Source organism: Diceros bicornis, chromosome 17 (genome assembly GCF_020826845.1).
Source record: "Diceros bicornis minor isolate mBicDic1 chromosome 17, mDicBic1.mat.cur, whole genome shotgun sequence".
NCBI classification, from domain to species: Eukaryota; Metazoa; Chordata; class Mammalia; order Perissodactyla; family Rhinocerotidae; genus Diceros; species Diceros bicornis.
In genome coordinates, this window is record NC_080756.1 from 18279152 (window position 1) to 18304293 (window position 25142).

The 25142-nt window shown below is 41.2% G+C and overlaps 1 protein-coding gene across 14 annotated transcripts in view; it reads right to left on the bottom strand.

The window, feature by feature from the left end:
- Nucleotides 1–25142, bottom strand: part of SCN8A (sodium voltage-gated channel alpha subunit 8) — a 115650-nt gene that overhangs the window by 35039 nt on the left and 55469 nt on the right. For all 14 annotated transcript variants that reach the window (XM_058558229.1, XM_058558228.1, XM_058558233.1 and 11 more), the window contains 3 exons: nt 14089–14221; nt 8524–8762; nt 118–291 (listed from right to left, as the gene is read on the bottom strand). In XM_058558229.1, the coding sequence (XP_058414212.1) occupies nt 118–291; nt 8524–8762; nt 14089–14221 (546 nt within the window). The remainder of the gene's footprint in view (nt 1–117; nt 292–8523; nt 8763–14088; nt 14222–25142) is intronic.

Below are 25142 nucleotides of genomic sequence, written 5' to 3' on the forward strand. Positions count from 1 at the left end.
TGGAATTGGGAGTAGAATACAGCTAAGGATTTTTTTAATCATCACATTAACTTATGCAAAACTTTCTAGTAGCTGCAAGATAGGAAATGAAAAAGAAACGGGAGAAATGTGGAATACCAATCGGAAAGATCGCAGCACCGAAAGCCCCTCCACGTCTGCTAGACTCAGTTCCATTAAACTGAGGGAGACAATAAATCCGTCAAAAATGTTCCAACCTTCTTGGAAATAATAGTAGGGATCCATGGCTATGAGCTTCAGGAACATTTCTGCTGTGAAAATTCCAGTGAACACCTAAAGAGAGGAAGGCAGGGGGTAAGAAAAAAAAAACAATAGAAAGAGAATGCCTTTATCATTATCTTCAAATACAACATGTCCAAGAAGCCCCAAGGCCAGCCTTCCTTACATCCTGCACCTGAGGACACCAACACCTGGAGGTCCCATGACCCCTCCACATGATGCAGGCAAGTCTTATTTTTCTCTTGAATGAAGCACTCAGCCCCAGTGTTCCCATCTTTGTTGCCAGAACAACATTGTTCAAGAATGCAGTTAAAAAATTATTCTAAGCAATGGGAATACCACACAGGTAGCTCCCTCTAAAGGGGCAGCAGTCATTTGAATGTGTATGATTGGGATGTTTGCCTAGAAAAAAAAAATCACTCGTGTTATAACTATACTAGAAAAATACAGCTTTATTCCTAATGTGATCTTATATGTCTTATTAAACTTAGACATACGCTGCAGAGTTTCTTAATTTAAATCATAAAAGCAACAGAACATGGCTAAAAGTGTGCCAAACCCAGGAAAAAACATCTGTAGTCTCACCACCTTGCACACAACCATCATTTTTATGTTCTCCCTTTCTGGGTTTTTTCAAATGCACATATATTTTGACAGAGTTGTAAAGTTATAGAGTACATAATATCTTGGGTCTTATTTTTCACTTATCATGACTCTACCCATGTTGCTACACAGTCTTCCTAATTCCCACTTTTATTGCTTGTATAAAATTCTATTGGGTGAATATATCCTCACAAAATTTTCTTACTGTTGGAGACTCTAGCGCTTCCTCTCAATTTTTTCAATATGATAATCAATGGTGTAATAATTGTTTTAGATTTGGAGCTTACTGGGGACAAGAATGGCTTCTTCCCTGTTACCTGGCTCCCACTTTTCTGTCTTTCCGGGCACTTTGTCTTTCCCAGCGCCTTCTGTATCCCACAGGCCTTAGTAACAGAATGGGCAGTAAGAAAGTAAAATCCCACAAACGCCAGTTTTGACAAGACTGACATCCTCATTCTAGGCTAACCACCAACATCAGACTCTCACGGAATATTATGTTTTAGAGGAGAGGACTTCATGTGCAATAGATTTAAAACTCATAATAAATTAGTACTTGTAACCACCTGGTTACCAAGTTTACATACGAAGGAGTTAAAGTAAAACTTTGAAGATAAGGTCTGAGGACAGAATTAAAAATAGTGAAAACTACTTAGATTACAGACCCTGTTTGGAAATATACTGAATTTAGGTACAGCAATAACAAAACAGAATGACTTGATGGAAATTCATCAAAATGGATAAGTGGGTTGAGGTTTTAGTGTCCATATCCTTTTCTATGGTTTCCCATTTTTCTAAATTGAAGACGCAATATTCTAAAATTGAAAGAAAATAATCCCCGAAGAGATCCAGTTAAGCAAAATCAAAGTTCATAGTGCAAGCTAAGCACCCACAGATCACTCTAAGTGAGGTCAGGGAAGTAGGGGCAGCTAATCAATTCCTGACATACATTTTACCCTTAGCATAAACCCATCAAAGGTTTCTCTACATAGAAAGTTGGCCTGCTTAATGCACACTAAATAGACACTGACTTTGCTGTCCCGTTGGTTCCTGGTGAACACACAGGACGTGCTCAGTAATAAGCATTCGCTGCTTGACCATGGAATATCTATGCTGTGGGAACTCTGGTTCCCAAGAGAAAACCAACAAAGACACAGTTATGTGGTGCTGCCTTTCAATGGGATGAATGGCCCCCAGACGCCTGGTAGGAACGCCTGTGACAGAGGCCAGCCACCACGTCCTCTTCAACACCTAGCGTGCTGCCATCACTTGGGGTTTGGGTGGAAATAAATACAACTATTGGTTGAATAAGGGAATTGCTTTTTTAAAAACGGAGAAGAGTAGATTTAAGGTTATCCCTGAGATGCCACTCTTATTTGCACTGTGACATGCTTCTTGAGGAGGAGAAAAAAGATTTACAAGCAGCGGATCAACAACTGTACATAAATGTCACTCTTGTAAATATCATCAAATACTCACCTAAGAATTTATGTTCTAATACAACAGTTCTCGAAGTGTAGTTGAGGATCCCTGGGGCGCCCAAGACCCTTTTAGGGGGCACGAGGACCTCCCTTTTCCAATTACATCCCTGTGTGAGGCCAGGTTTTCTTCCCGTATTTCAACCAAAACAATATATCACAATGGATTGAATACAGAAGCAGATAAGAAAATCCGGCTATCTTCTATTAAACCAGACATGAAAATGCCATTTTGTTCCCTAAGAAAATACAGTTTTTCCCCATAAAATACATTACTCATGTAATTGTGTAATGAGTATATTATTGCGATTTTTACATAAATATTTAAGATTTTTCTTGGTTTTAACTTCAAATATGGTAAATACCAGTAGATATAACCCTCATAAACAAAAGTTCTTTAGCTCTTTTTAAGAGTGTTAAGGGGTCCGAAGACCAAAAAAAAGACTGAGAACTGCTGTTTTCTCATAGAATGTTCTGAATTCACAGTTGCCGTATCATTCTAGTTTGGACAAGCCCCCGGGCAGAGGCCTGAGACCTTGTGACACCAGGTCACCAAGTAAGGCCTACAATGTCCTAAGATTGGAGTATTTCATTTGGGGGTTGCTCTGGGACTTGGCAAGGTGAGGGAGAAGTGGCACATCTCCTTCTGCCGTAATTGCACCTGCAGACAAAGTTCAGGCTCACTGGGGAGCGACCAGGGTTTGCACGCTCCTGTCTACACTCAGGTGGGGCTAATCGGTTCCTGTTCTACAGTGGGTTCTCTCCCAAAGTTAATGAAATTCAACTGGAGAAAAGCTCTATGTACCATAGTGGAGACATGAAAAGAACACGTGATGGTGAAACAATAGCTCCTTAGGAACTCAGTCACCAGGAGGGAGGGTGACCAACTCGTCTGGGTTTGTCTGAGACTTTCCCCATTTTAATACTGAAAGTCCTGCATCCTGGGTCTCCAGTTAGGGTAATCAACTTGTCCTGATTTGCCCAGGACTGTCCTGATTTTAAAACTGAAAGTTCCTGAAAGTTCCATGTCGTAGGAGCCCCTCAGATCTGTGCAAATTGGAATGGCTGCCGACCCCACTAGGAGGAGGCAGGGCACACGAATGAAAATATCATGTAATAAGTATTTAAAAACAGGTATGCAGAGGGGCTACAAGGACACAGATGAAAGAAACATTAAAATCTGAAAAGAATTCCTGTTGGTTGAAAACTAGTTAAGCTGTAGTTAAGGAATGATAATAATCCTGTGTATTTGGTGAAGGGGGAAAATAACTTTCTGTTTTTCCTTTTTTGCCTACAATCTCAGAAATGAAACTTACCTGTCAGGTTAAGCCTTTGCCCTTCCTTCCACCTGCACTCCCCCGCCAAAAGATTCAGCCCTAAGGCCCTTAACCACATGGAAAGGGGCCTTGTGCCAGGTGCTGGAACCCAGGCAGGGCATCTATGCAGGAGTGCAGCCCAGTAAGGGGAAGGAGACCTTGAGTGGGCTGAGGATGTCTATGCAGGGGGACAGTCCAGTACAGGATGTCAGTCTGAGTGGGATGAGGAGGGTGTTTGTGTAGGATGGCTACCCAGCATGGGGTGTTGCAGCCCAAGCAGGATGGGAGAGTGTCCACACTGGAGCGGGTGGGGGACTTGGCAGAGAGAGTTAGAGCTTAAGCAGGTGGAAACAGCATCCCCAGGGGGAGGACAGCCTGGCGAGGAGTGTCAGAGCCTCAGTGGGCTCAAGCTGCCCGCAGAGAGAGGTGGCCCAGCGAGGGGTGTCAGAGCCTAGCAGGGTGAGGAGGACGTGGCCTGGCATCGGGAGTTAGCTACGGAGCCCGGCGAGGAGAACTTCCAGGTAGAAGGACAGCACAGGGAGTGAGTGCCTGAGTGGGGGAGGAAAGTTTCTGTGCAGATGGGCACACGGAGTGGAGAGTGAGAGCCTGAGTAGGGCAACGAAGGGTGGCCTAGTGTGGAGTGTCAGGGTCCAAGCAGGGCGGAGAGAGCTTCTATGTTGGGGGAAGCTTGGTGTGGGGTGAGGAGGGGTCCATGCAGGGGAAGGCCCACTGTGAGGCTTTCCAGTCCAAGGCGGGTATGGGAAACAAAGATGTGTGGGGTGGCCTGGGGTGTCAGAGTCTGAGAAGTGTGAGGAGGGGGTCCCCATGGAGGACACTGGTGTGGATGCTGGGGGCCCAGCATGGGGAGTCAGAGCCTGAATAGGGTGAGGAGGACATCCATGTTGTAAGAGTAACAGCGGCTTTTTGATCAAATAAGGGAATATACTAAAGACAGTGGCAGTCAGGTTTCTTTTTGTTGGAGAAGGAATTACGAATATAGAAAGGAGAGAACTAGAATGAATCCTGTAATACTGGATTAGAATAAACAGCTAGCCCTGTACTGAGAAGGCCTAGTCATGCATATTGCTCCAACAGATCTTGACTTCTAAATACCGTTTTTCACTAAAACCACCAGGGCTCCTTGAGAAATGGCTGATTCCAGGCCTGAGTCAGGAAAAACGTAAAATTAGCCTGGAATATACTGTGATACCAGAACACAAGGAAGTCATCAGGACATACTGAAAGGACACAGAGGGCAGCTTGAAGGGACTCCCACTGGCCAAATCAGGAATGGCTTAAACATTTAAGTAAATGAGAGTAATGGATTATAACCCACCGGAAAAAACTGAAAACCATGAGTCCACACAGAAATAAATAAAGGAATAAATAAAAGTTTAATGAAAAACAGGAAATTCAGATAGTTTCGAAGGGTTTTCCTCACAAATACTTATTAATTATAAACGGTAAAACGTAACTTCACAGGGGCGAAGCCTGGCAGACACCTCCTTAAATCAAGTGTTCAAATGAACATCACCAGTCACAGGACAAATGGAAATTGTGTGCCACCTGGGAGATGCAATGAGAAGAAGACAGCCTCACACATGTGAGATTCCTGCCAAATGCATAACCTGAGTCTAGTCACGAGGAAGCATCAGACAAACCCAAATTGAGGAGATTCTACAAAATATCTGGTCTGTAGTCTTCAAAGGTGTCAAAGTCATGAAAGTCAAAGAAAGACTAAGGAGTTCTTCAAGGCTGAAGAAGATTAAAGAGATACACAGCTAAATGCAGTGGGTAACTCTGGAACAGCATCCTTTTGTTATAAAGGACATCATTGGGAATACTGGCAAAACTTGAAGGGGCCTGAGAATTAGAAGCTGTAATATATCCATGTTAATTTCCTGATTTTGACAGTATATCATGGTTCTGTAGGAGATTGTTCATAAAAACCCCACACTAAAGTATTCAGGGTGATAGGCTGTGTTAGCAACTTACTCTCAAAAAAAAGTTTTTTATACTGTACTTGAAACTTCTCTGTGAGATTGAGATTGTTTAAAAAACCATTATAAACCCACTGTTGTGCTCAATTGGTTGCAAAAAAGGCAAGAAAAAAATCATTACATTTATCTACTACACAGTACAAAAGCTGTATAAGTCAGCGGGGCCTCCCTGGGCTTCAATTTCCTTCATAAAACACAGGGGTTGGATGGAATTAACTTTAAGATTCCTTCTATTGTTAGCATTTTTCCTTGTGGGGAGGGCAGAAGAGGCAGGGATCTTCAATTTACAGAAGACTGTTCTCCTCTTCCCTCAAAAACATCTATCTGCATGTCTATGGACAAACACAACTTAATTCACTGCCCCGGCCTCGCATTCCATCCATAAGACAAGGTTGTACTCACAGGCTAGTTAACTCCACTTTCTTCCATCCTCTTATTCTCAGGTTCAGTCAAAGGCTCTAGACAAATCTCCAAGCCTTTGAAAATTCTCCTATTGAATTACACTAGTACAGTTCCTAAGATTCGTAGAGTACTTTTCAATACTCCAAAAACTTCTGTATAAGTTCTCATTTTATCCTCCCAAACATGGATGACATGGTATTATCCTCATTTTATAGATCTAAAACATTTCTGGACAGAAATCAATGGCTTATTTAAGGTTAAACGATATCAAATAGGAACCAAAACTCAAATCTTCTGACTTCTGATTCTGTGTTCTTTCTGCCAAACTCAGTAATTGTGTCAACTGGCAGCAAAATATACCTTTGAGCTTCTGTTACTGTTCAGAAAATACTTATGATGTAGGTTTCCCTGAGGTCCAGCACGTATCCAACTGCCTCATTTGGCATCTTCACTCAGTGAACAGAAATCTCACTCTAAATACGTCCAAAACAGAACTCTCGATTTTAAACTCCAAACCTGTTCCTTCTCAGTCATCCCCATTTTCCCCTCAGTTTCTAAACCCCCAAATCTAGGCCCCATTCTTGATTTCTTTTCCTTCACCCTCACATTCACTCCACCGACCAGTCTGAAGTATCCTGAACCATTTACTACTGTCCATTCCCCTTGCTAGTTGTACATTGAGCTTCCCCTTGAAAACTCTTGCCCTCAGAGTGCTTTCTTATTTTAGCTTGGTTCTGGTTGGCTTGCCTCACGGACCCCCTGAATATTAGCTGCTGATATTCTCTTCTCTCCTCTTTCTTCACTGATGGCTCTGAGCACAGTCTTCCAAATGCTCACGACTCTAATTGAGATGTGACCCTAAATCTCTGTAGATTTTTAAGTAAGAGAAAAATAATGCTATTTGCTGGCCTGGTCTGAGGGCAATTCTGCTGGTGGTATGTGAAAAGGCCTCTCAAAACCCCTTGGAAATCAAGGACTGATTCTGTGAAGAGCAAGTAAAAGAAAAGACTTGAGAAAAACAAAATGCTGCAGGGAAAACACTACCACCATTAACAACAAAACTGATCAAGTCCTATTTCTCATTACTTAACCCTTGGCTAATAAAATAAAGCTTAGATCTATACGATATTGTTGATTGGCTCAAAATGCTGCATGATGGTCAAGCCCCTGGATCAGCCAGTCACACAGTGAGCCCACCCTCAGGTACCTTTCAGAGCCAGTCAGCAGATTTCCTGGACAGGCTGTGGGAGGGTCCTGCTTCAAGACTGTGGGTATTTCACTGGGCTGCACAAGAGGGTTTACATTGCAGCAGTGAGCCTGGTGCGTGTCACTAACCCAGACATGGAGACTGGGAAGGTCACAGAATCATCTTGGATATGTCCCAGTGAACACAAATAGGCTACAAGGACTAACCAGAGAAAGGGGCCCTTTGTCACGTGTGTTTTCAGAATCAGAACTCAAGATGATACTATATCACTTTAATGGTGTCTTAGGACTTCTGGGAGAAACTGTGTGTGTGTGTGTGTGAGAGAGAGAGAGAGAGAGAGAGAGAGAGAGAAGAAGGGGGCGGGGGGTGGTGGTGCGGGTGGCAGGAGCTAGGGGAGGAAGTGAAAAAACCAACACGGGGCAGAGATCATGCTCAAATTAAATGGTAACAACTAGATTTGACCTGTCTATGGTCCAACTCCTAAGGAACAATGAGGCCCAGATGACCTAGAGGATTATTTCCAACTAATTCGCTACTCTCTATCAAAATTCAATCAACTCCTGATTTTTGTACCAAAGTAAAACCGATAATCCCCAAATCACGACGACTTGACTTCAGAATACACTGTGTAGCCTATTTTTTAAAAACTGTACACTTATCTTCTAAGTAATATAATAAGTTAAATATATGACTTAAGCTAACTTTAAAATAAATTTGGCACAGATCAACTAATGGTAGAAACTGGAGGATAGCCCAGAAGTTGGACTGGAGGGGGAAATCAGCCTAGAATTAAAAATTTCCCATAGATAGTTCCCATATGGATAATTAAGATAAGACAGTGCAGGCAGATTTAGAGTTACATTTAATGCACTGAAAGAGCTCCCTGATTCTGTGGTGGTTGTTACTGAAGGTGAAAGGGGAAGTGATTTGCTGGAGTGATGCAGGAATCGATGTGAGAAGCAGAAGGAGAAAAAATTCCAGAAGTCCTTGGCTCAGCTGCTGAAAGCAACCCACTGTACCCTGCCTTCCATTCTGTCACCATGGTTGGTTTTCCACCAATAGCTCCTAAATGACGTCTTCAAAGTTCTGCAGAAAGAGGAGACAGCCAAGGGATCCCAGCAGTGAGCAGGAGCGGCTGGTGCCGCGGCATATGTGGAAGCCTTTGTCTTCCAATTAACTAGTGCTTTCTTTTCAACTAAACTCCGCTGTCAGTATCAGAAAAAGATGTGCTATAGGCAAAACACACTCAGATCATAAAATCAGTAGACAGTTCGCCATCTTACCAGATTTCCTACAGCCAAGACGTGTTCAAATTGTGGCGTCATAGGATGGTGCTCCATTGCCATAAACAGCGTATTCAGGACAATACAGATGGTAATGGCCAAGTCCACAAAAGGGTCCATGACGATCAAGTTCACAATCTCTTTCAGTTTTATCCAGTAGGGGTGACACTCCCAGATGAGGAAAGTATTGGCAAATTTATACCAGCATGGCGGGCACTTTCTCTGAGACTCTTCCAGCTCTGCGGTGAGTAAAGAACAAAGATGGCCCCTCAATCACAGCTGGAGAACAAAGGGGACCGCTCCTAATCCTCACTGGATCCTTATCACTGTTATTAACATGAGAATAAAGCTGGCATGGGTGCTGACTTTCCTGCGTCTCCCTTCTCTTCAGGGAGAGAGGAGGCACGATCAGTGCCAGATCACCTTCCTGTTAACATCCATCTACTTACAAACCAAACTCAACTCATTCGTTCTGGGAGCACAGCGTGGTGGTTAGGAGCTTAGCCTCTGCAGTCTGACTCCCTGGTTCACCTGGCTCAATCCTCAAAAGTCTTGTGATCTCAGGCAAGGTACTGACTCCTCCAAGCCTCTGCTGCCTCATCTGGAACAACACTCACTTTCTAGGTTACAGGACTAAACGGGTCCTACAATCCTCATCCACTGATTAAAGATCAAGTGAGTTGATGCATGTAAAGCAGACAGCACAGTGCCTGGCACAAAGTAAGTTCTCAACACATGGTAGGTACTATACTATACTTTGTATATATTATTATATTATATACTTTGCAATATATACTTTAATATATGTATTATATTATATACTTTGCAAATTATTATCAGAGAAGCAGCCAAAAGCAGACTCTGAAGCCAGACATACCTGGGTGCAAATACCAGCTCAGACACTTGCTAACTGTGGGACCCTGAGCAAGTTACTTCATTTTCCTGTGAGAATTAAATGAGTTAAAATATATACAAAGTGCCTCAGAACACCCTAGCGTTTAGTAAGTGCTAGAGAAGAATTTGCTATTATTATTATCTTTACGTCGTCAATCAAGCCCCACACTTTTCTACTGTTCTTAAAGAAGCACAGTGAGTTTACTGTCACAGTTCAGGTAGGAATATCAGTCAGTCCTTTCCCCTTGCTCCCTTCCTTCCTCTTCTCCTCTCTCTTCCTTTCTCCTTCTCTCCTACCCTTTTGCCCTTTTCCACTCTCCTCGTCTTCTCTCTTTATCTTCTTCCTCTCTCCCTCCTTCCGTCTCCTTCTTCTCTCCTTTTTCTTTTTCTCCTTCTTTTGTCTTTTCCACTCTGTCTCTTTCTGTCTGTTTCTCTTTTAGAAGCAGAACTTGTTTTCTTCGAATGAGATCTTATGTGACCCCCAACATGTAAAACAGATAAACCAGGAGCTGCTCTAGTTGAGGAAAGAAGAGGACCTGGGAGCCCAGCCCAACCCTCTCCTTCCCTCCCTGAGGCACCTCCCTGGAATCCTAGGACTGACAAACACAGACCGAAAGTCACTGGACTAGATGATCTCTAGGTCGTTTACAAAGCAAAGACTAAAAAGCATGATTAGACACTAAAGGCAGAGAGCTACTCAGCTGGCAGCTACAACAATCAATGCACGAGGCTCTAGGTAACAAAGCTCTCCTCAAATTGAGTGTGAAATGTAACAGCTAGGACTACAAAAGTCCGAGGATCTGATCTAGGAGGATGTTCTGTAAGAGGTGTAACTTTGAAAACCTCTCTGCGTGATAATCCTTAGAGGCAAGGTACTGGTTCTACAGGGTTGGATATAACTGCACCCCCTCTCCCCAATTCTGCTGACAAAATCAAATCAACCAGGGAATAAAAAAGTTTCCCAACATTTCACTAAGAATAAGATGGCTGCCTTAAATTAGTCTACGTTCCCTTTTCCACCCAGCTGGATGGTACCCATGGTGATGGCTTTATTTTAGATGGGGTGCTTTCGTCGGGTTTCTGATTGGCTTCCTGGTTGCTAAGAAAATGGTTGCCTTGGTTTTTCAGATTTAAGGGCCACAGTAAGCGCCACGTGGGAGTCTGCGTGGGAAAGGAAGTCGGAAGAAAATTTGCTTTGGCTTCTTCCTCATAGAACTCCCTCCCTTCTCAAGGTAAATTTAGTTTTCTTCCCCAAAAAAGAAAATGAAAAGGTTCTCTTATTTCCATAAATTCTTGTCGTACATATTTGGAAATTTGGTTCCGTTCCTTTTTTTATCTTCTCCCTTCTCCAAATGTCTGCTGCTCACCGGCACGTGGAGGCCAAGGCAGCGACTGTGCACATTTTTGACAGCTGACATGACTGTAATGTTTTACAATGAACTAGGCTCCAAGTCTTTGCCAGACAGCAAACAGGGGTTTCCTACCCTCTGATTCCTACAGGGTACTGGTTATCTCTTATCGACATTTCCTGAGAAGGGAAGATCCTCAGGATCTTTTATGTTTCACCAAAAGTAAGCCAATGTGGAGCTTCAGGGACTAGAAAAGATCAACTAGGTGAACAAGGAGGTTTATACAGTGACTCACAGCTGTGTAAACTGTTACTGGCCCCATATGCCTGGAATGGCTAATTTGGTCTGGGGGAATGGGTTAACATATGGTGTGGGGGGCGGGGGGGGGGGGGGGGATGTCCAAAGGTTTGTGGGGTTTCCTTTACTTTGCTCCTGGGCATTGTCAGAGAGGGTACTGTAGGTCTCAACCTCAGGCGTCCTGGGAATTGTTTTCAGAGAGGGCCTCATAATTCCACCAAGATGGCGGTATAGTAGGCCACGAGGTTTCTGAAGGCAGGGGCTTCTCTCAATTCAATCCAACAACTTTTAAGTACCTACAATGTGCTGGGCACTGGGAATACGCTGGACCAGTCTGCATCCTCGCAGAGCTTACAGCCGCACCGGGAAAGGCGGACACCAGATAAGCACCTGTACTGACGCTTGATACTTGTCAGGTGAATAAAAGAATGAATAAATAAACTGTGGCAGCAACAGCTATAGCCAGTTACCTCTAAAGGGGAGTTTCTGAAAGTTTTGAACCTGAGAATCAGAAATGCCAAGTACCGTCCCTGCTTCCTCATTCTTACTTCACCAACTCTCTCCTCTTCTCCCACAGCTTAACTGCTTCAAGGAGAACTGAGACTATGACACTCTCTGCCTCCACCCCGGCCCCAGTCCTCTGAAATATCCCCAAAGCTGACAGGGCTGCTGACTGTGATCTGCTGAGTTTATTGGATCCTGGTGAGCATGTTTGCAACAGGATAGGTGTGAGGCAGAGCAGGCAGGACAGGATTTTCTCATTATTTACAGGATTCTGGAATTCTCCCACTGCGGTTTCTAAAGCATTAGGTAGGCAGGAGCCTGCTTCTTTGGTTTCAAATAATAATTGTTTTACTCATTGGATTAAAATAATGTCAGAGTTTCCTAAATGAGGTCTGGGAAGCAGGAACAATTATTCATTTAACGCTTGTAGCAATCCTTAAACACAGAGGCACCAGTGGTTAAACAGGAATGGATCTTTCTTAATGTCCTTTAATTCCTTCTCACATTATTCAGCTCCAGCCACTCATCGTTCTTTGCTGACAGCAGTTCTGTCTCATCAGCTTTAACCAAGGGAGTCGATCCTAGGAGAGGGGCTAGGAGGAATGTCTGAGCAGAAGGCAGGGAAGTCAGAGGCTCTGTGAACATTAGGGCCTAGAAAAGGGAGAAAGACCTGGAGTGGCTTCCAACTCACGACACAAGTACAGCCTCTCTCTCCCCTGAGCTACCCTTACATTATTTTTTTTTGTGTGTGCTGGTGGGTGGAGGGTGGAGAACGAGTAGAGCAGGACAGAGAGAGAAAGAAGGGGACAGGAAGAAGGAGAAGAAAAGGGAACAGAAAAGAACAAAGTAATGCTCCAGGGGTTTCTATCTAACTCAGAAGAGGGGTGGAGGCACTAAGGCCTCCAAAAGGAACCTGCAGCCATCCAAGCACAGCAGAATTCAGGTCAACAAACCCTTTGTGGGCATCTACTTTTGCCAAACTCTATGCTAGGCCACGTCGTAATCAATCAACAATTGCTGCATCACATCCATAGGTCTCCTGTTCGGACGTCTTTGCCAGTAATAAAATACGCCTGTTGGAAGTTGTTAGCTTTTCCTTCCCAAATACCATAGATACTCAGAGAAATCCTGTCTTGATCTCCAATTGAAGAACAAAATTAGCTAAAGTTCCTAAGCTAGTGTTTCTTAGTTTAAAATTCTTAGGATCTGCAGTTATTTACCTGTAATCACAAAGTATAAGCTACGACGACCTCAATGGGAATAAGAGAAAACAGGAATAAGCGAAGTTGTGCAGGCAGCAGAAAGCAGTTAGTTCAATATTCTTTTTACTTGATACGTTCTCAAGCTTAGTCTAGGTAGAGTCGAACTCCCTGCCCATATGTGGGGGTGCAAACACTCCAGGGAAGCTCCTTTCTAGGGATTCTTCCTCCACCGCAGACGCCCCTGCCCAACACACACAGACACACACACACACGCAGAGTAGAAGTGCTGTTGGGTTTAAATGACTTAAATAGTAACTTGTGCAAAGGACACCAGGACAATTTTGAGTCTCCCTATCTCGGGACTCTGGTTATTGTCGGGTTAGCCTGGGTGTCTGAACTCTGAAGAACAGCAATCTGAGGCCTCAAGAACAGTCTGGATCTACAATGGGACAACTGAGCCAAATCAACATGAATCAAATGAAGAAGATTCACGCAGAAATCAATCAGAGTCTTGTGAGAAAAAATCTATTCACTGAATCTACCTCCAAAGAAAGCTCCTCCAAAGAGGAGCCTGGAATACAGAGCACAATTAGAAAGGCGACACTTGCTAGGGGGACTGGGGTGTAATGGACAATCTTCAGACGTTCCTCAGCATGGCAGGCTGTGTCATGGAGGAGCCACCAAATACCGAGGTCAGGCCCTGACAGCAACACTACTGCAGATATGCTGTGATTCAACAGTGGCTGCTTGTTCTCTGTGGCACAGGGCACCGAAGCAAGAGGGGTTTCAGCTTACCTATTCACACATGAAATATATTTATGGACATGTGGGGGTGTTGGAGGAGAGGCAGAATTAGGTGCAGTCAAAATGCACAATACATTCGCCCTCAAGAGAAAACCAAAAGCGTTGTAAGCAGCTAAAAATGAAAAGGGGAAAGCATGTTTTGGGGTAGAGGGCACGATGGGGATTCCATCATCTTATATCTTCACAGTTCTCCAGCCTACATTCCTTTATGCCTCACACCCCCCACTGGCTCCTCAGGATGACGATTACAGAGACTTCTCGAGACCCTCTAGCTCACTCATGTCGTTCCTTCACACTTCTTACCTATCTGTGGACAATGCGGCAGCAGCCTTGAAGTCCTTACTGGATTCTGTACATGCAGATTTGGGATGCTGGTTTCTATAACCAGTAGACTCTATTCCTAAAGCCCCGAGACAAGTTTTGCAAAGCTCAGGCTGAGGGACAGGGACTATATTTATCATGCACACTACAGACGTGTATCTCAGCAGCTTGGACCGACAGCCCAGGGCACATACCTTCTACTAGTGTATTTGTAACCACACTCAATATACTGTTGATTCTGTCCTTCCGCCCATAGGAGGCCAGCTGGTCCATGGAAACCAAGAGAGATCCAGGGCCTTTCTTCTTTATTTCCACCTCAGTTGTAGCCTGAAAAAAATAGCAAATCAGGTGAGTAAAGTCTTATAAACATTAAAGCTGGCCCTTACTGGATAGATAGTCCAGAGAGTGAGTACAAACATGTGCTCTTCATCACATGTTTTTACTTTGATCCTACAATCCTATTCATCTTAAGAAGTAGAATGAAACAAGTTGGCCATCGATCATCCTTAGATCTTCAGATAATAAGATCAAGTTGTTTAAGTTTGCACAGATCCACAATGAACCCAAGAGTCTGGCTGGGACCGAGACACCTCATCTGCTCAATTCTAAGCAAGAGTAGAAAGACCAGATCCCCTGGGGCAATGTCCCAGAAGCAGACCCTGAATTCTCCTGTCCCAGGCTCATATTCACAGCATTTGACTAGAACTGGACCACATGATAAAATAAGTCAAATTCACCTCTATTTGAAATTTCAGTAAGGGCCAAGTCCCCGATCACAGTGAGTATCATAGACATTGTTTCCTCCACGTGTAGAAGCACCATCAGTCTACCAAACTGTCTTTCCAAATGCCAACCCTGGACCTAACTGAATGTCAGCAAGTTGAAGTTCTACCCTAAATCTCCTCTAAGCCTCTGTAAAGAAGTAGGGTAAGGTTTTGCTATCTTTTTTTTTTTTTTTGGTGAGCAAGATTGGCCATGAGCTAACATCTGTTGCCAATCTTCCTCTTTTTGCTTGAGGAAGGTTAACCCTGAGCTAACATCTGTGCCAATCTTCTTCTATTTTGTATATGGGACACGGCCACAGCATGACTTGGTGAGTGCTGTGTAGGTCCGTGCCCAGGATCTGAACCCATGAACCCTGGGCCACCGAAGTAGAGTGTGCAAACTTAACCACTACACCACTAGGCCAGCTCATGGTTTTGCTATCTTAATTAAATATATTGCATCATATATGTTTGTCCTATCCTTTTAAAATTTTATTTTATGAGTTAACTTGCAATGATCAAATTCTCAACCAAACAGAAAGAGCAGAAAACACCATCAGACTGTTATACAAAATATTTTTTACATGCTCCACCATGGGCAATACTGGTATGGTACATTACAGCAAAAGGTTTCTTAACGTCCCATGCTTGTGCAAGCCTGAATATGCTACATCAGATCAGGCTTAACAGGGTGGCTTTCTGGTAACCATGTTGTCCACTTTAACACGTTACCCATGTAAAGCTGGCTGCCCCTTCCATGGTGGAGGTGAGAGGGCAGAGACAGTCACTATCCCCCAGAGGACTGGGAAAAGGCATGTTTGCATGAAGCTAGAAAAGTATCTGTCTGATCAGCACCAGAATGATCCTAGCTGTTTTGAAAAGAAAATAATTACCTCTGGAGAGCTACAGAAAGCCTTTCTGTCCTTACATATGTTTAGATTTTAAGAACCATACAGAAGAAAGTTCCTGGCAGATGATAATTTATCTTATCACAGTGTTTTATCAAACAGTTTCACTGATTCAGACATTTGGTTCACCTTAGGGTTTTATTTATTTGTTTGTTTGTTTGGCAGAGCTACAGAAGAAATGGAAAGGAAAAAGAAAATGATTTCCTCGGGAATTCCTGGCTGCGTTTTACTACACAAACATCTGTACGTGAAGAACGACTTGTTAACCATTACCTCAGGTCATGATAAAGTATATTTCTTTGAGAAGCCACTTTTTGCTACAATTCTCAGCCTGATATTCATGACATTTAACAAATAAGATTAAACTACTACATTTTTTAAATGACAATCATCTAAAAATGAACACTGGAAGGACCCATATAATGGACACTCTTATTTCTGGTATTTATTGATTCTAGATTTTTACTGAGTTGCCCTTCTGAAAATCTACAGTGCATGGCAGATAGTTTTCATAATGCTGACCCCCAAGGTACTGTGAGATCTAATGAACCAGGGTAATGCATCAAGGAAGGATGAAATTGTATTTAATATGGCTTTGGTACTAAGTATATCTTACTATTTTCTGGGCTTACTGAAAGTAACAAGATATAAATTCTTCAGACTTTAATAACATTAACCTTAAAAAAACAAAATTAATAAAAATGCTGTCTCAAGGACCTAGTCAAATCATTAGATTATCATTTAGTGATACCTATTTGAAAATTAAAATAATTTTTAGCATGGATTTAAAAAAATCCACATAAAGAAAAATTCATCCCAAAATCTAATATTAAGATGGAACGATTATTATGTATACTTTCTATGTAAAATGAAAGTAAACTATAGCAAGGATACGTGGAGATAACTTCTACAATGTTAAAATTTGTTCCATAATTACGTGTTATAGAATATATCTTAGTTTCAAAAAAGAAGTAAATGAAAGAAGATACCAAGAAATGAAAATTTCAAAGCCCATACTTAGGGAATTTTAGAGGGTAAAAAGAAAAAGTCATTATGTTATCTTTTACACAGGCAAGAGGATTTAGCATAGATCCAAATAACTGGTTCCATCAAAAAGTCTTGTAGTAACAATAAGGTATCCAGAAAAATCCCCATATATCTGTAAATTTAACAACAGACTTTTAAAAATCCATGGATCAAAGATGAAGTCACAAGGGAAATTAAAAAAATATTTTGATGATAATTAAAACACAGTACATCAAGATTTATGGAATGCAGCTAAAGCAACAGTTAGAGAAAATTTTATAGCTTTAAATTCTTATACTAGAAAATAGAAAAGATATAAAATCAATGTTCTAAGCTTCCACCTTAAGAAACTAAAAAAAGCAGACCAAATTAAATCTTAGGTAAGTAGATGAAAGGAAATAATAAAAATAGGAGTGGAGATTAATGAATTAGTAACTAGACAAATAGACCATCAAAAAAGTCAAATGTTGGTTTTTTTAAGAAAGATTAATAAAATTGATCATTCCCTTAGTGAGACTGATCAAGAAAAAAAGAGAGAAAACTCAAATTATAATTTTCAGGAATAAAAAAGGGGACATCACTACAAAGCCTAGAGGCATTTAGGCATTAGGATAATAAAGATATATTGTAAACAACTTTATGTAATTTCATCTTGGATGAATGAACAAAATTATCAAAACACAACTTATCAAAACCAACAGAAGAAATAGAAAATCTAAACAGCTCATATTAATTAAAGAAATTATAATAAAAAATCTTACTACAAAGAGAACTCTAGGCCCAGAGGGCTTCACAAGGGAATTCTATCAAACATTTAAGGAAGAAATAATACCAATCTTACACAAATTCTTTCAGAAAACAGAGGATAAAGGAATAGTTTTCAACTTGTTTTATAAAGCTAACATAACCCTGACACTAAACCTGACAGAAACATTACAAGAAAAGAAAATTAGAGACCAATATCCCTCATGAACAGAGATCTGAAACCCTTAACAAAATATGAGCAAACAATCCAGCAATATATACAAGGGATAATACATCAAGACCAACAGGCTTTATCCCAGGAAAGCAAGGTTAGTTTAATATTAGGAAAATGTCAGGTCATTCATCACATTAACAGAATAAAGGAGAAAAACCATATGATCATCTCACAGAAGCAGAAAAAGAACATTTAACAAAATTCAACACCTCCGCATAATAAAATTTCTCAGCAAGCTAGGAACTAAAGGTAGCAGCTTCAATCTGATAAAGAACATCGATAAAAACCTACAGCCAACATTATACTTCTTGGTGAAACATTAAATCCTCTTCCTCTAATACTAGAAACAAGGAAGGATGCCTGCTTTCATCATTTCTATTCAATTTTGTAGCTGAAGGCCTAGCTAGTGCAATAAAGCAATAAAAATAAATAAAAGGTATAAAGATTGCAGTTTATGCTACTCACAGAAAATATTTTTGCACATGTAGAAAACCCTATGGAATTAAAAAAAAAAAAACAACCCAAACCTAATAGAACCAATATGTTAATTTATCAAGGTCATGAGATACAAGGTCAATATACAAAAACCAACTATTTCTAATCCTGGCAAGAAATACTTGAAAATAAAATTTCAAAAGTTATACTGTTTACAACAGTAACAAAAAATATCAAATACCAAGGAATAAATATAATGAAAGATGTGCAAGACCTCCATTACAAACTATATAACTTTGCTGAGAAAAACTTGAGAAGACTTAAATAAATGAAGAAATATACCATATTCATAGATTGGAAGGCTCAATATAATTAAGATGCCAATTCTTCCCAAATTGACTTACAGATTCAGTGCAATCACTATCAAAATTCTAGGCTTTTTTGAAGAAACTGACAAGATGATTCTAAAATATATAAAGACATGCAAAGGATCTAGAATAGCAAAGTAATCTCTTAAAAGATTATTTAGGGCCAGCCCCGGTGGCCTAGTGGTTAAGTTCAGTGCACTCCGCTTTGGCAGCCTGGGTTCAGTTCCTGGGCGCGGACCTACACCACTCATCTATCAGTGGCCATGCTGTGACAGCAGCTCACATACAAAATAGAGGAAGATTGGTAACAGGGGTTAGCTCAGGGCAAATCTTCCTCAGCAAAAAAAGAGGAAGATTGGCAACAGATGTTAGCTCAGGGTGGATCTTCCTCACCAAAAAAAAAAAAAAAAAAGCGGTATGTAATAATCTAAAAAAAAAATTTTTTTTGTGTGAGGAAGATCGGCCCTTAGCTAACATCTGCCAATCCTCCTCTTTTTTTGCTGAGGAAGACTGGCGCTGGACTAACATCCATGCCCATCTTCCTATACTTTATATGGGACGCCGCTGCAGCTCAACAAGTGGTGCGTTGGTGCGCGCCCGGGGTCCGAACCTGCGAACCCTGGGCCGATGCAGTGGAGCGTGCGCACTTAACCGCTTGCGCCACCGGGCCGGCCCCTAAAAAATTTTTTTGTTTGGAGGGCTTACACTATCTCATTTCAAGACTTACAAAACTACAATAATTAAGACAAATGTAGTATTGGTATAAGCATAGACACATAGATCAAGGGAATGATCTTGGGGATCAGCAAAGATTTCTTGGACAAGATGCAAAATACATTATAAAACTGATTTTTGATTAATGCACCAAGTCAATTCAATGGAAAAAGGAAAGTCTTTGTAACAAATGGTGCTGAAAAACCCAGGTCGATTCCTATCTAATTTCATACACAAAAACTAATTTGAGCTGAATCAGAGACCTGAATGTAAAACCGGAGCAGTGAAGCTTATAGAAGAAAAATATCTTCATGATCTTGGCGATTTGCAAAGATTTCTTGGACAGGATACAAAAAGCATCACAAAAGAAAAAAATTGATACACTGGACTTCATCAAAATTAAAAATTTATATATCTGATAAAAGACTTGTATTCATAACATAAAAAACTAACAAATTAATAATAAAAAGAAAGCTAAAAATGGGTAAAAGATTAGAACAAGTGATTAACAAAAGAAGATATATGAGAAGCCAATAAGCAAGTGAAAAGATGCTCATCACCATTAATCATCAAGGAAATGCAAATTAAAAGCACAATAAGATAACATTCTATATCCACTAAAATGCTAAAATCAAAGACTAAAAATACCAAATATTGGCCAGAATGTGGAGCAACTGGAATTCTAATACATTGTTGGCGGCAATATAAAAAAAATGGTGTAACTATTTTGGAGAGCTATTTGGCAGTTTCTTATAAAGTTAAACATATATTTAACATACAACCCAGGAATTTCACTCTGAGATATTTGTCCAGTATAAATGAAAACATTTATCTGCAATAAGAGTTGTACAAGAATGCTCTTGGCAAGCTTGTCTATATTATCGCAAACTGGAAATAACCTGAACGTCCATCAACAGGTAAATGGATAAACAAATTGGAGTATATTTATGCAATGAAATACCACTCATCAATGACAAAGAATGAACTACTGATACACAAAACAACATGAATGTATCTTGTTGAGTGAAAGAAGCCAAATGAAAAATACATATTGTATGAATCCACGAAAATGAAAGAAAATTAATCTATGGTGATACATCTCAGAAGTGGTTGCCTGGAGCAGGGAGGAGATTGACTAGAAAGTATACTTTCTGAGAGAGTCTTGTGGTAAAGAGGGGTTTAGGGGACAATCCTCAACTGGGCAAAGACCTCCTTCTCCACCTCCTTTTTCCCCACATCTTTGGTAACTCTTGAGTGAGGTTACCCAAGGTACGACTGAGATATGGATTATGCAGTGGAATTCCTTTGAGAAGGAATATGGAGTGCAGAGTGTGTAAATATGTATAAAATGTTATCTGTATTGTGGAAATAAATGAAGATTAACCAAGTGAGAAAAGCAAAGGCTATTTATTCTGAGCCTGATAGAGTGAGGCAGTCAGCGGCCACCACGTGCGTTTTGGCAGAGAATCAAAGGCAGGCAGAGGAGCGGGAAAGCTTTACAGTGGAAAGAAGGGAAGGCTTCAGGTGTGCCCTGATTGGAGCGTGCTGACACAGAGAAGCTGTAGGCAGGCTAACTAGGAGTGGGGCATCCTATGTGATTGGTTAGGGGACCATATTTGGCTTTCTCTGATTGGTCATAAGTTGGAAGCAGGGACAAAAATTAGGGAAGTTGTCAGTTATCAATCAAGTCCTGGCCATTTTGGGCTGATTGTTACAGGAGTTATTGTTTTAGCATTCCGGAATGTCACTAGAGATAGCAATCTGGCTTACTGCAAGTTTGCCTGATAGCACCCTGGCTTCCTGGGTTGTTTATTGTAGATAAGGGGTTGGTTTCTTGGCCATGTAGTGGGTCAAAGTTCTATTTTTATATAGGGTCTGGTCATTGTCCGTTTGTATACGCAGTCTCTCAGTATTCATCAGATCAGATTGATTAATGGAGAGAGAGACAGCAAACATATATTCATCACCGTTAACCGCCTAAGATGACATAAACCAAAACTCCCTAAGAAGAACATTCCTTAAAAGTGCTAAGCACCAGTTGGGGGCTCAGACAGTATTCAGAGAAAAATACATCTCTACTATAAGAAAATCTCATCTGTTAAAATCAGGGGACACAGAGGGCTGGCCTGGTGGCACAAGCGGTTAAGTGTGCGTGCTCCACTTCGGCAGCCCGGGGTTCACGGGTTCGGATCCCGGGTGAGCACTGACACACCTCTTGTCATGCCATGCTGTGGCAGCGACCCATGTAAAGTAGAGGAAGATGGGCACGGATGTTAGCTTAGGGCCAATCTTCCTCAGCAAAAAAGAGGAGGATCGGCATCGGATGTTAGCTCAGGGCTGATCTTCCTCACACACACACACACAAAAATCAGGGGACACAGAATACCAAGATGGGTGGGTAGTTTCTGAAGTCCCTCCTCCCTAGGTGAGGGTTCGAAAGCTGGGACTGAAAGTCCAGGTACTTGGCTATTGTTTCTTCCTTTCAATTTTTTAAAAATTGAGATAAAGTGCACATAACATAAAATTATCCATTTTAACCATTTTAACGTGTACAATTCGGTGACTTTTAGTATATTTACAATGTTGTACAACCATCACTACTATCTCATTCTAGAACACTTCCATCACACCAAAGAAAAACACAGTATCTGTCAGCAAACCCATTCCCTGTCTCCACCCAGCCCCTTGCAACCAATCATCTGCTTTCTGTCTCTCTTGATTTGCCGTTCTAGACATCTCATACAAATGAAATCATATATATGTGGCCTTTTGTGCCTGGCTTCTTTCACTTAGCATAATGTTTTCAAAGTTCATCCATGTCATAGCATGTGTCAATACTTCATTCCCTTTTATGGCTGAATAATATTCCATTGTAGGGATGTATCACATTTTGTTTATCCTTTCGTCAGTTGATGGGCACTTGGGTTGTTTCTACTTTTTGGCTATCATGAATAATGCTTTTGAATATTTATGTACAATTTTTTTTTTTTAAGATTTTATTTATTTATTTTTCCCCCAAAGCCCCAGTAGATAGTTGTATGTCACAGCTGCACATCCTTCTAGTTGCTGTATGTGGGACGTGGCCTCAGCATGGCCGGAGAAGCGGTGCGTCGGTGCGTGCCTGGGATCCGGTGCGTGCCCGGGATCTGAACCCGGGCCGCCAGCAGCGGAGTGCGTGCACTTAACTGCTAAGCCACGGGGCCGGCCCTATGTACAAGTTTTTGAATGAACATCTGTATTCAGTTCTCCTGGGTATATACCTAGAAGTAGAATTGCTGGGTCACATGGTAACTCGATGTTTACTTTTTTGAGGAACTGCCAAACTATTTTCCAAGGTGGCTGTACCATTTTATATCCCCACCAGCAAAGTTGGCTATTGCTTTTTTTGTCAGACTACAGCCAATTGAAGGGAACAAAACCTGGAGTAGACCCTCCCACATAAAGCAGCTTCACAGTTACCTTCCAGCTAGTCTTCTCTAGAATTTGGATTCTGTGAGGTATGTCTCTGCTACTGGCTCAGCTGCCCAATTCTAATTACCTGGGAGGTGGGGAGAAGGTGTCTTCCTTCAGCCATGCTGAGACCCAAGGACCAGAGAAAAGATCATGTACCCTTTCCTTCTCTTCAGGTCATTTTTTTGGCAAATGGAGGTGTATATTTTTTGTTTTGTTTTGTTTCGTTTTGTTGGGGAGGGAGGAGAATTAACAATTTTTTTAAAGTCAGGAGCCTCTGCCTTTTTAAAATTCAGCCTCTAAGGAGCCTTGGTGCAAAACGATCAGTAACAGAGGAAGCAACTGAGAACCTTAACTACGTTAAACACAGCACAAATTTGTTTCATTTCTCTTAACCCAAATGCAAAGTTTATTAGGGCATTTAGCCACTGACTTCCAACCTCCTAAACTGTAGCTGTCCTTCTCAAAGAGGTATGCTGCAACATCTGCACATGGCAGATTCTGCCCACATTTCTACAGATCTGCCCAAGGAAGCTCAACTTGTTATTGATTCTAAACTGCTTTCACATGGAAATATATAACTGGAAATTTATCAGACAGTCACCTTTCTTGGAACTAAAATTTAGAGCATTTTAGAAGTGGACTTAGAATCTAGCCCTTTCTCTCCTGTTCAAGCTTTCCTCAAATTTTTGTAGTATTCTGCTTTAAAATAATTGTACAATAATTTCTCCTTCTCAGATGAAGGATCTTTAGAATCTCAGAAGGAATCCAACCCTCTCCAAGTCAAGCAATTCAGTAGAAATCCCACTGTCTACTTCTCAGGGCTAAAAAGGCCAAAAAAGTATAGAGAAAGGAATGGAAACTGGCTTTCTGCATACTAAGAATGGGCCAGGCAACGTGCTTCACACTTTACAAATGCCGTTACATTTAATCTTCACTATAGCTCTGTGAGAAAGGTCCTTTTACCTTTTTCTCACAGATAAGGAAATGCGCTTAGACAGGTTAAGTTAATTTCCCAGGATCACATGAGTAAATAAAGAACTTGAGCTTTAGAGTTAGGATAGTGTAATGGATATGTAATAGGATAGGTTAATGCTCTGGAGTTAGATTGCCTGGATTCAATTCCTAACTCTACTGCTAACTGTACAATCTTGGACAAGTTACTTTATTTCTCTAAGCCTTGGTTTCCTCCTAGGTGAAATGCAGACAACAGTAATATCTATCTCACAGGGTGGGGGCTGTGAGCAGTAAATGAGATGTTTGTTCATGTGCAAGCTAACACAACATGATTTCTGAGTTATGTGTGACTTTTGGATTGTCAGCGGCATCTGCTTTCTTTATGAGTAAAGAACAATGATTCTCACCTACTTTTCCAGCCCAGAGACGAAGACATGGGAAAAGTCCCCTTATCCTCTGCTTTGGCAAAAAGCAAAAGTGAAAATTTCCAAACTATCAAAAAATCATCACCATTCAATCACAGCTGAATAATTAATGAAGATGTGAAATGGTTGTTTTTTTTTTTGTGAGGAGTGAAATCGTTTTTGATGAGGCTCTAATGAGGTGATGTCTGATGTCTTTTCTTCATAGGGAATATTATATTTCTTTTTTTTTTTCCAAAGGCCAGATCATAGGTGCCAACATACTGAGAGGCAGTAGAATGTATTAAGACAGGTTCAATTTTTTTTGTTTGTTTGCTGGGAAAGATTCATTCTGAGCTAACATCTGTTGCCAATCTTCCTCTTTTTTTTTTCCTCCCCAAAGCCCCAGTACACAGTTGTATGTTTTAGTTGTAAGTCCTTCTAGTTCTTCTATGTGAGCCGCCACCACAGCATGGCTACTGACAGATGAGTGGTGTGGTTTCACGCCCAGAAACCGAACCTGGGCCACCGAAGTGGAGCGCACTGAACTTTAACTGCTAGGCCATCAGGGCTGGCTCAGGAACTTAAATTGAGCCTGAAGAAAAAATGCAGATGTGGCAGAACCTAAGCAATAATATTGTGTGAGACCAGCTTGTGGACCATCAGCAGCTCCTACAAAGCATGAGCATCCACCTGGAAGCACTCCAACGGTTCAGGCGAAGACAAGTTAATCCATGGCTGCAGACACATCCAAAATGTTTTGACAGTAAGAACTGCTTCATCCTAGCCCAGAGAGGTATTAATTGCTCTCCTAGCCTGGGCTGCATATAACATTATTAATATATTGCATCCTTCTAAGACGAATGACTGTTTTTTCCCCACTTCCCAAACGAGCTAATATTTAAGCAGTCAGGAAGTCCTCTGGCATCAGGAAGATCTTGCTTCAAGTTCCATTTCCACAAGTCACTAAATCTCTGAGTCTCATCTGTTAATAGGATAAAACCACCTATTGAATAGGGTGGTTATAAGAATTAGATGAGATCATGCAAATAAAGTGCTTAGTATAGTGTAGTAAGAACTGAATATGTGGTAGCTATAATTATTATGCCCATTGTAGAAAACTGGAAAGAACAGAAAAGTGTAAGGGAGAAAAAAAGTCACCAATAATTTCCCCTCCCAAAGGCAACTACTGTTAACATCTAGCCAGTCATCTTTTTTCTGCACGCAGCTTGTCTTTATCGAGATC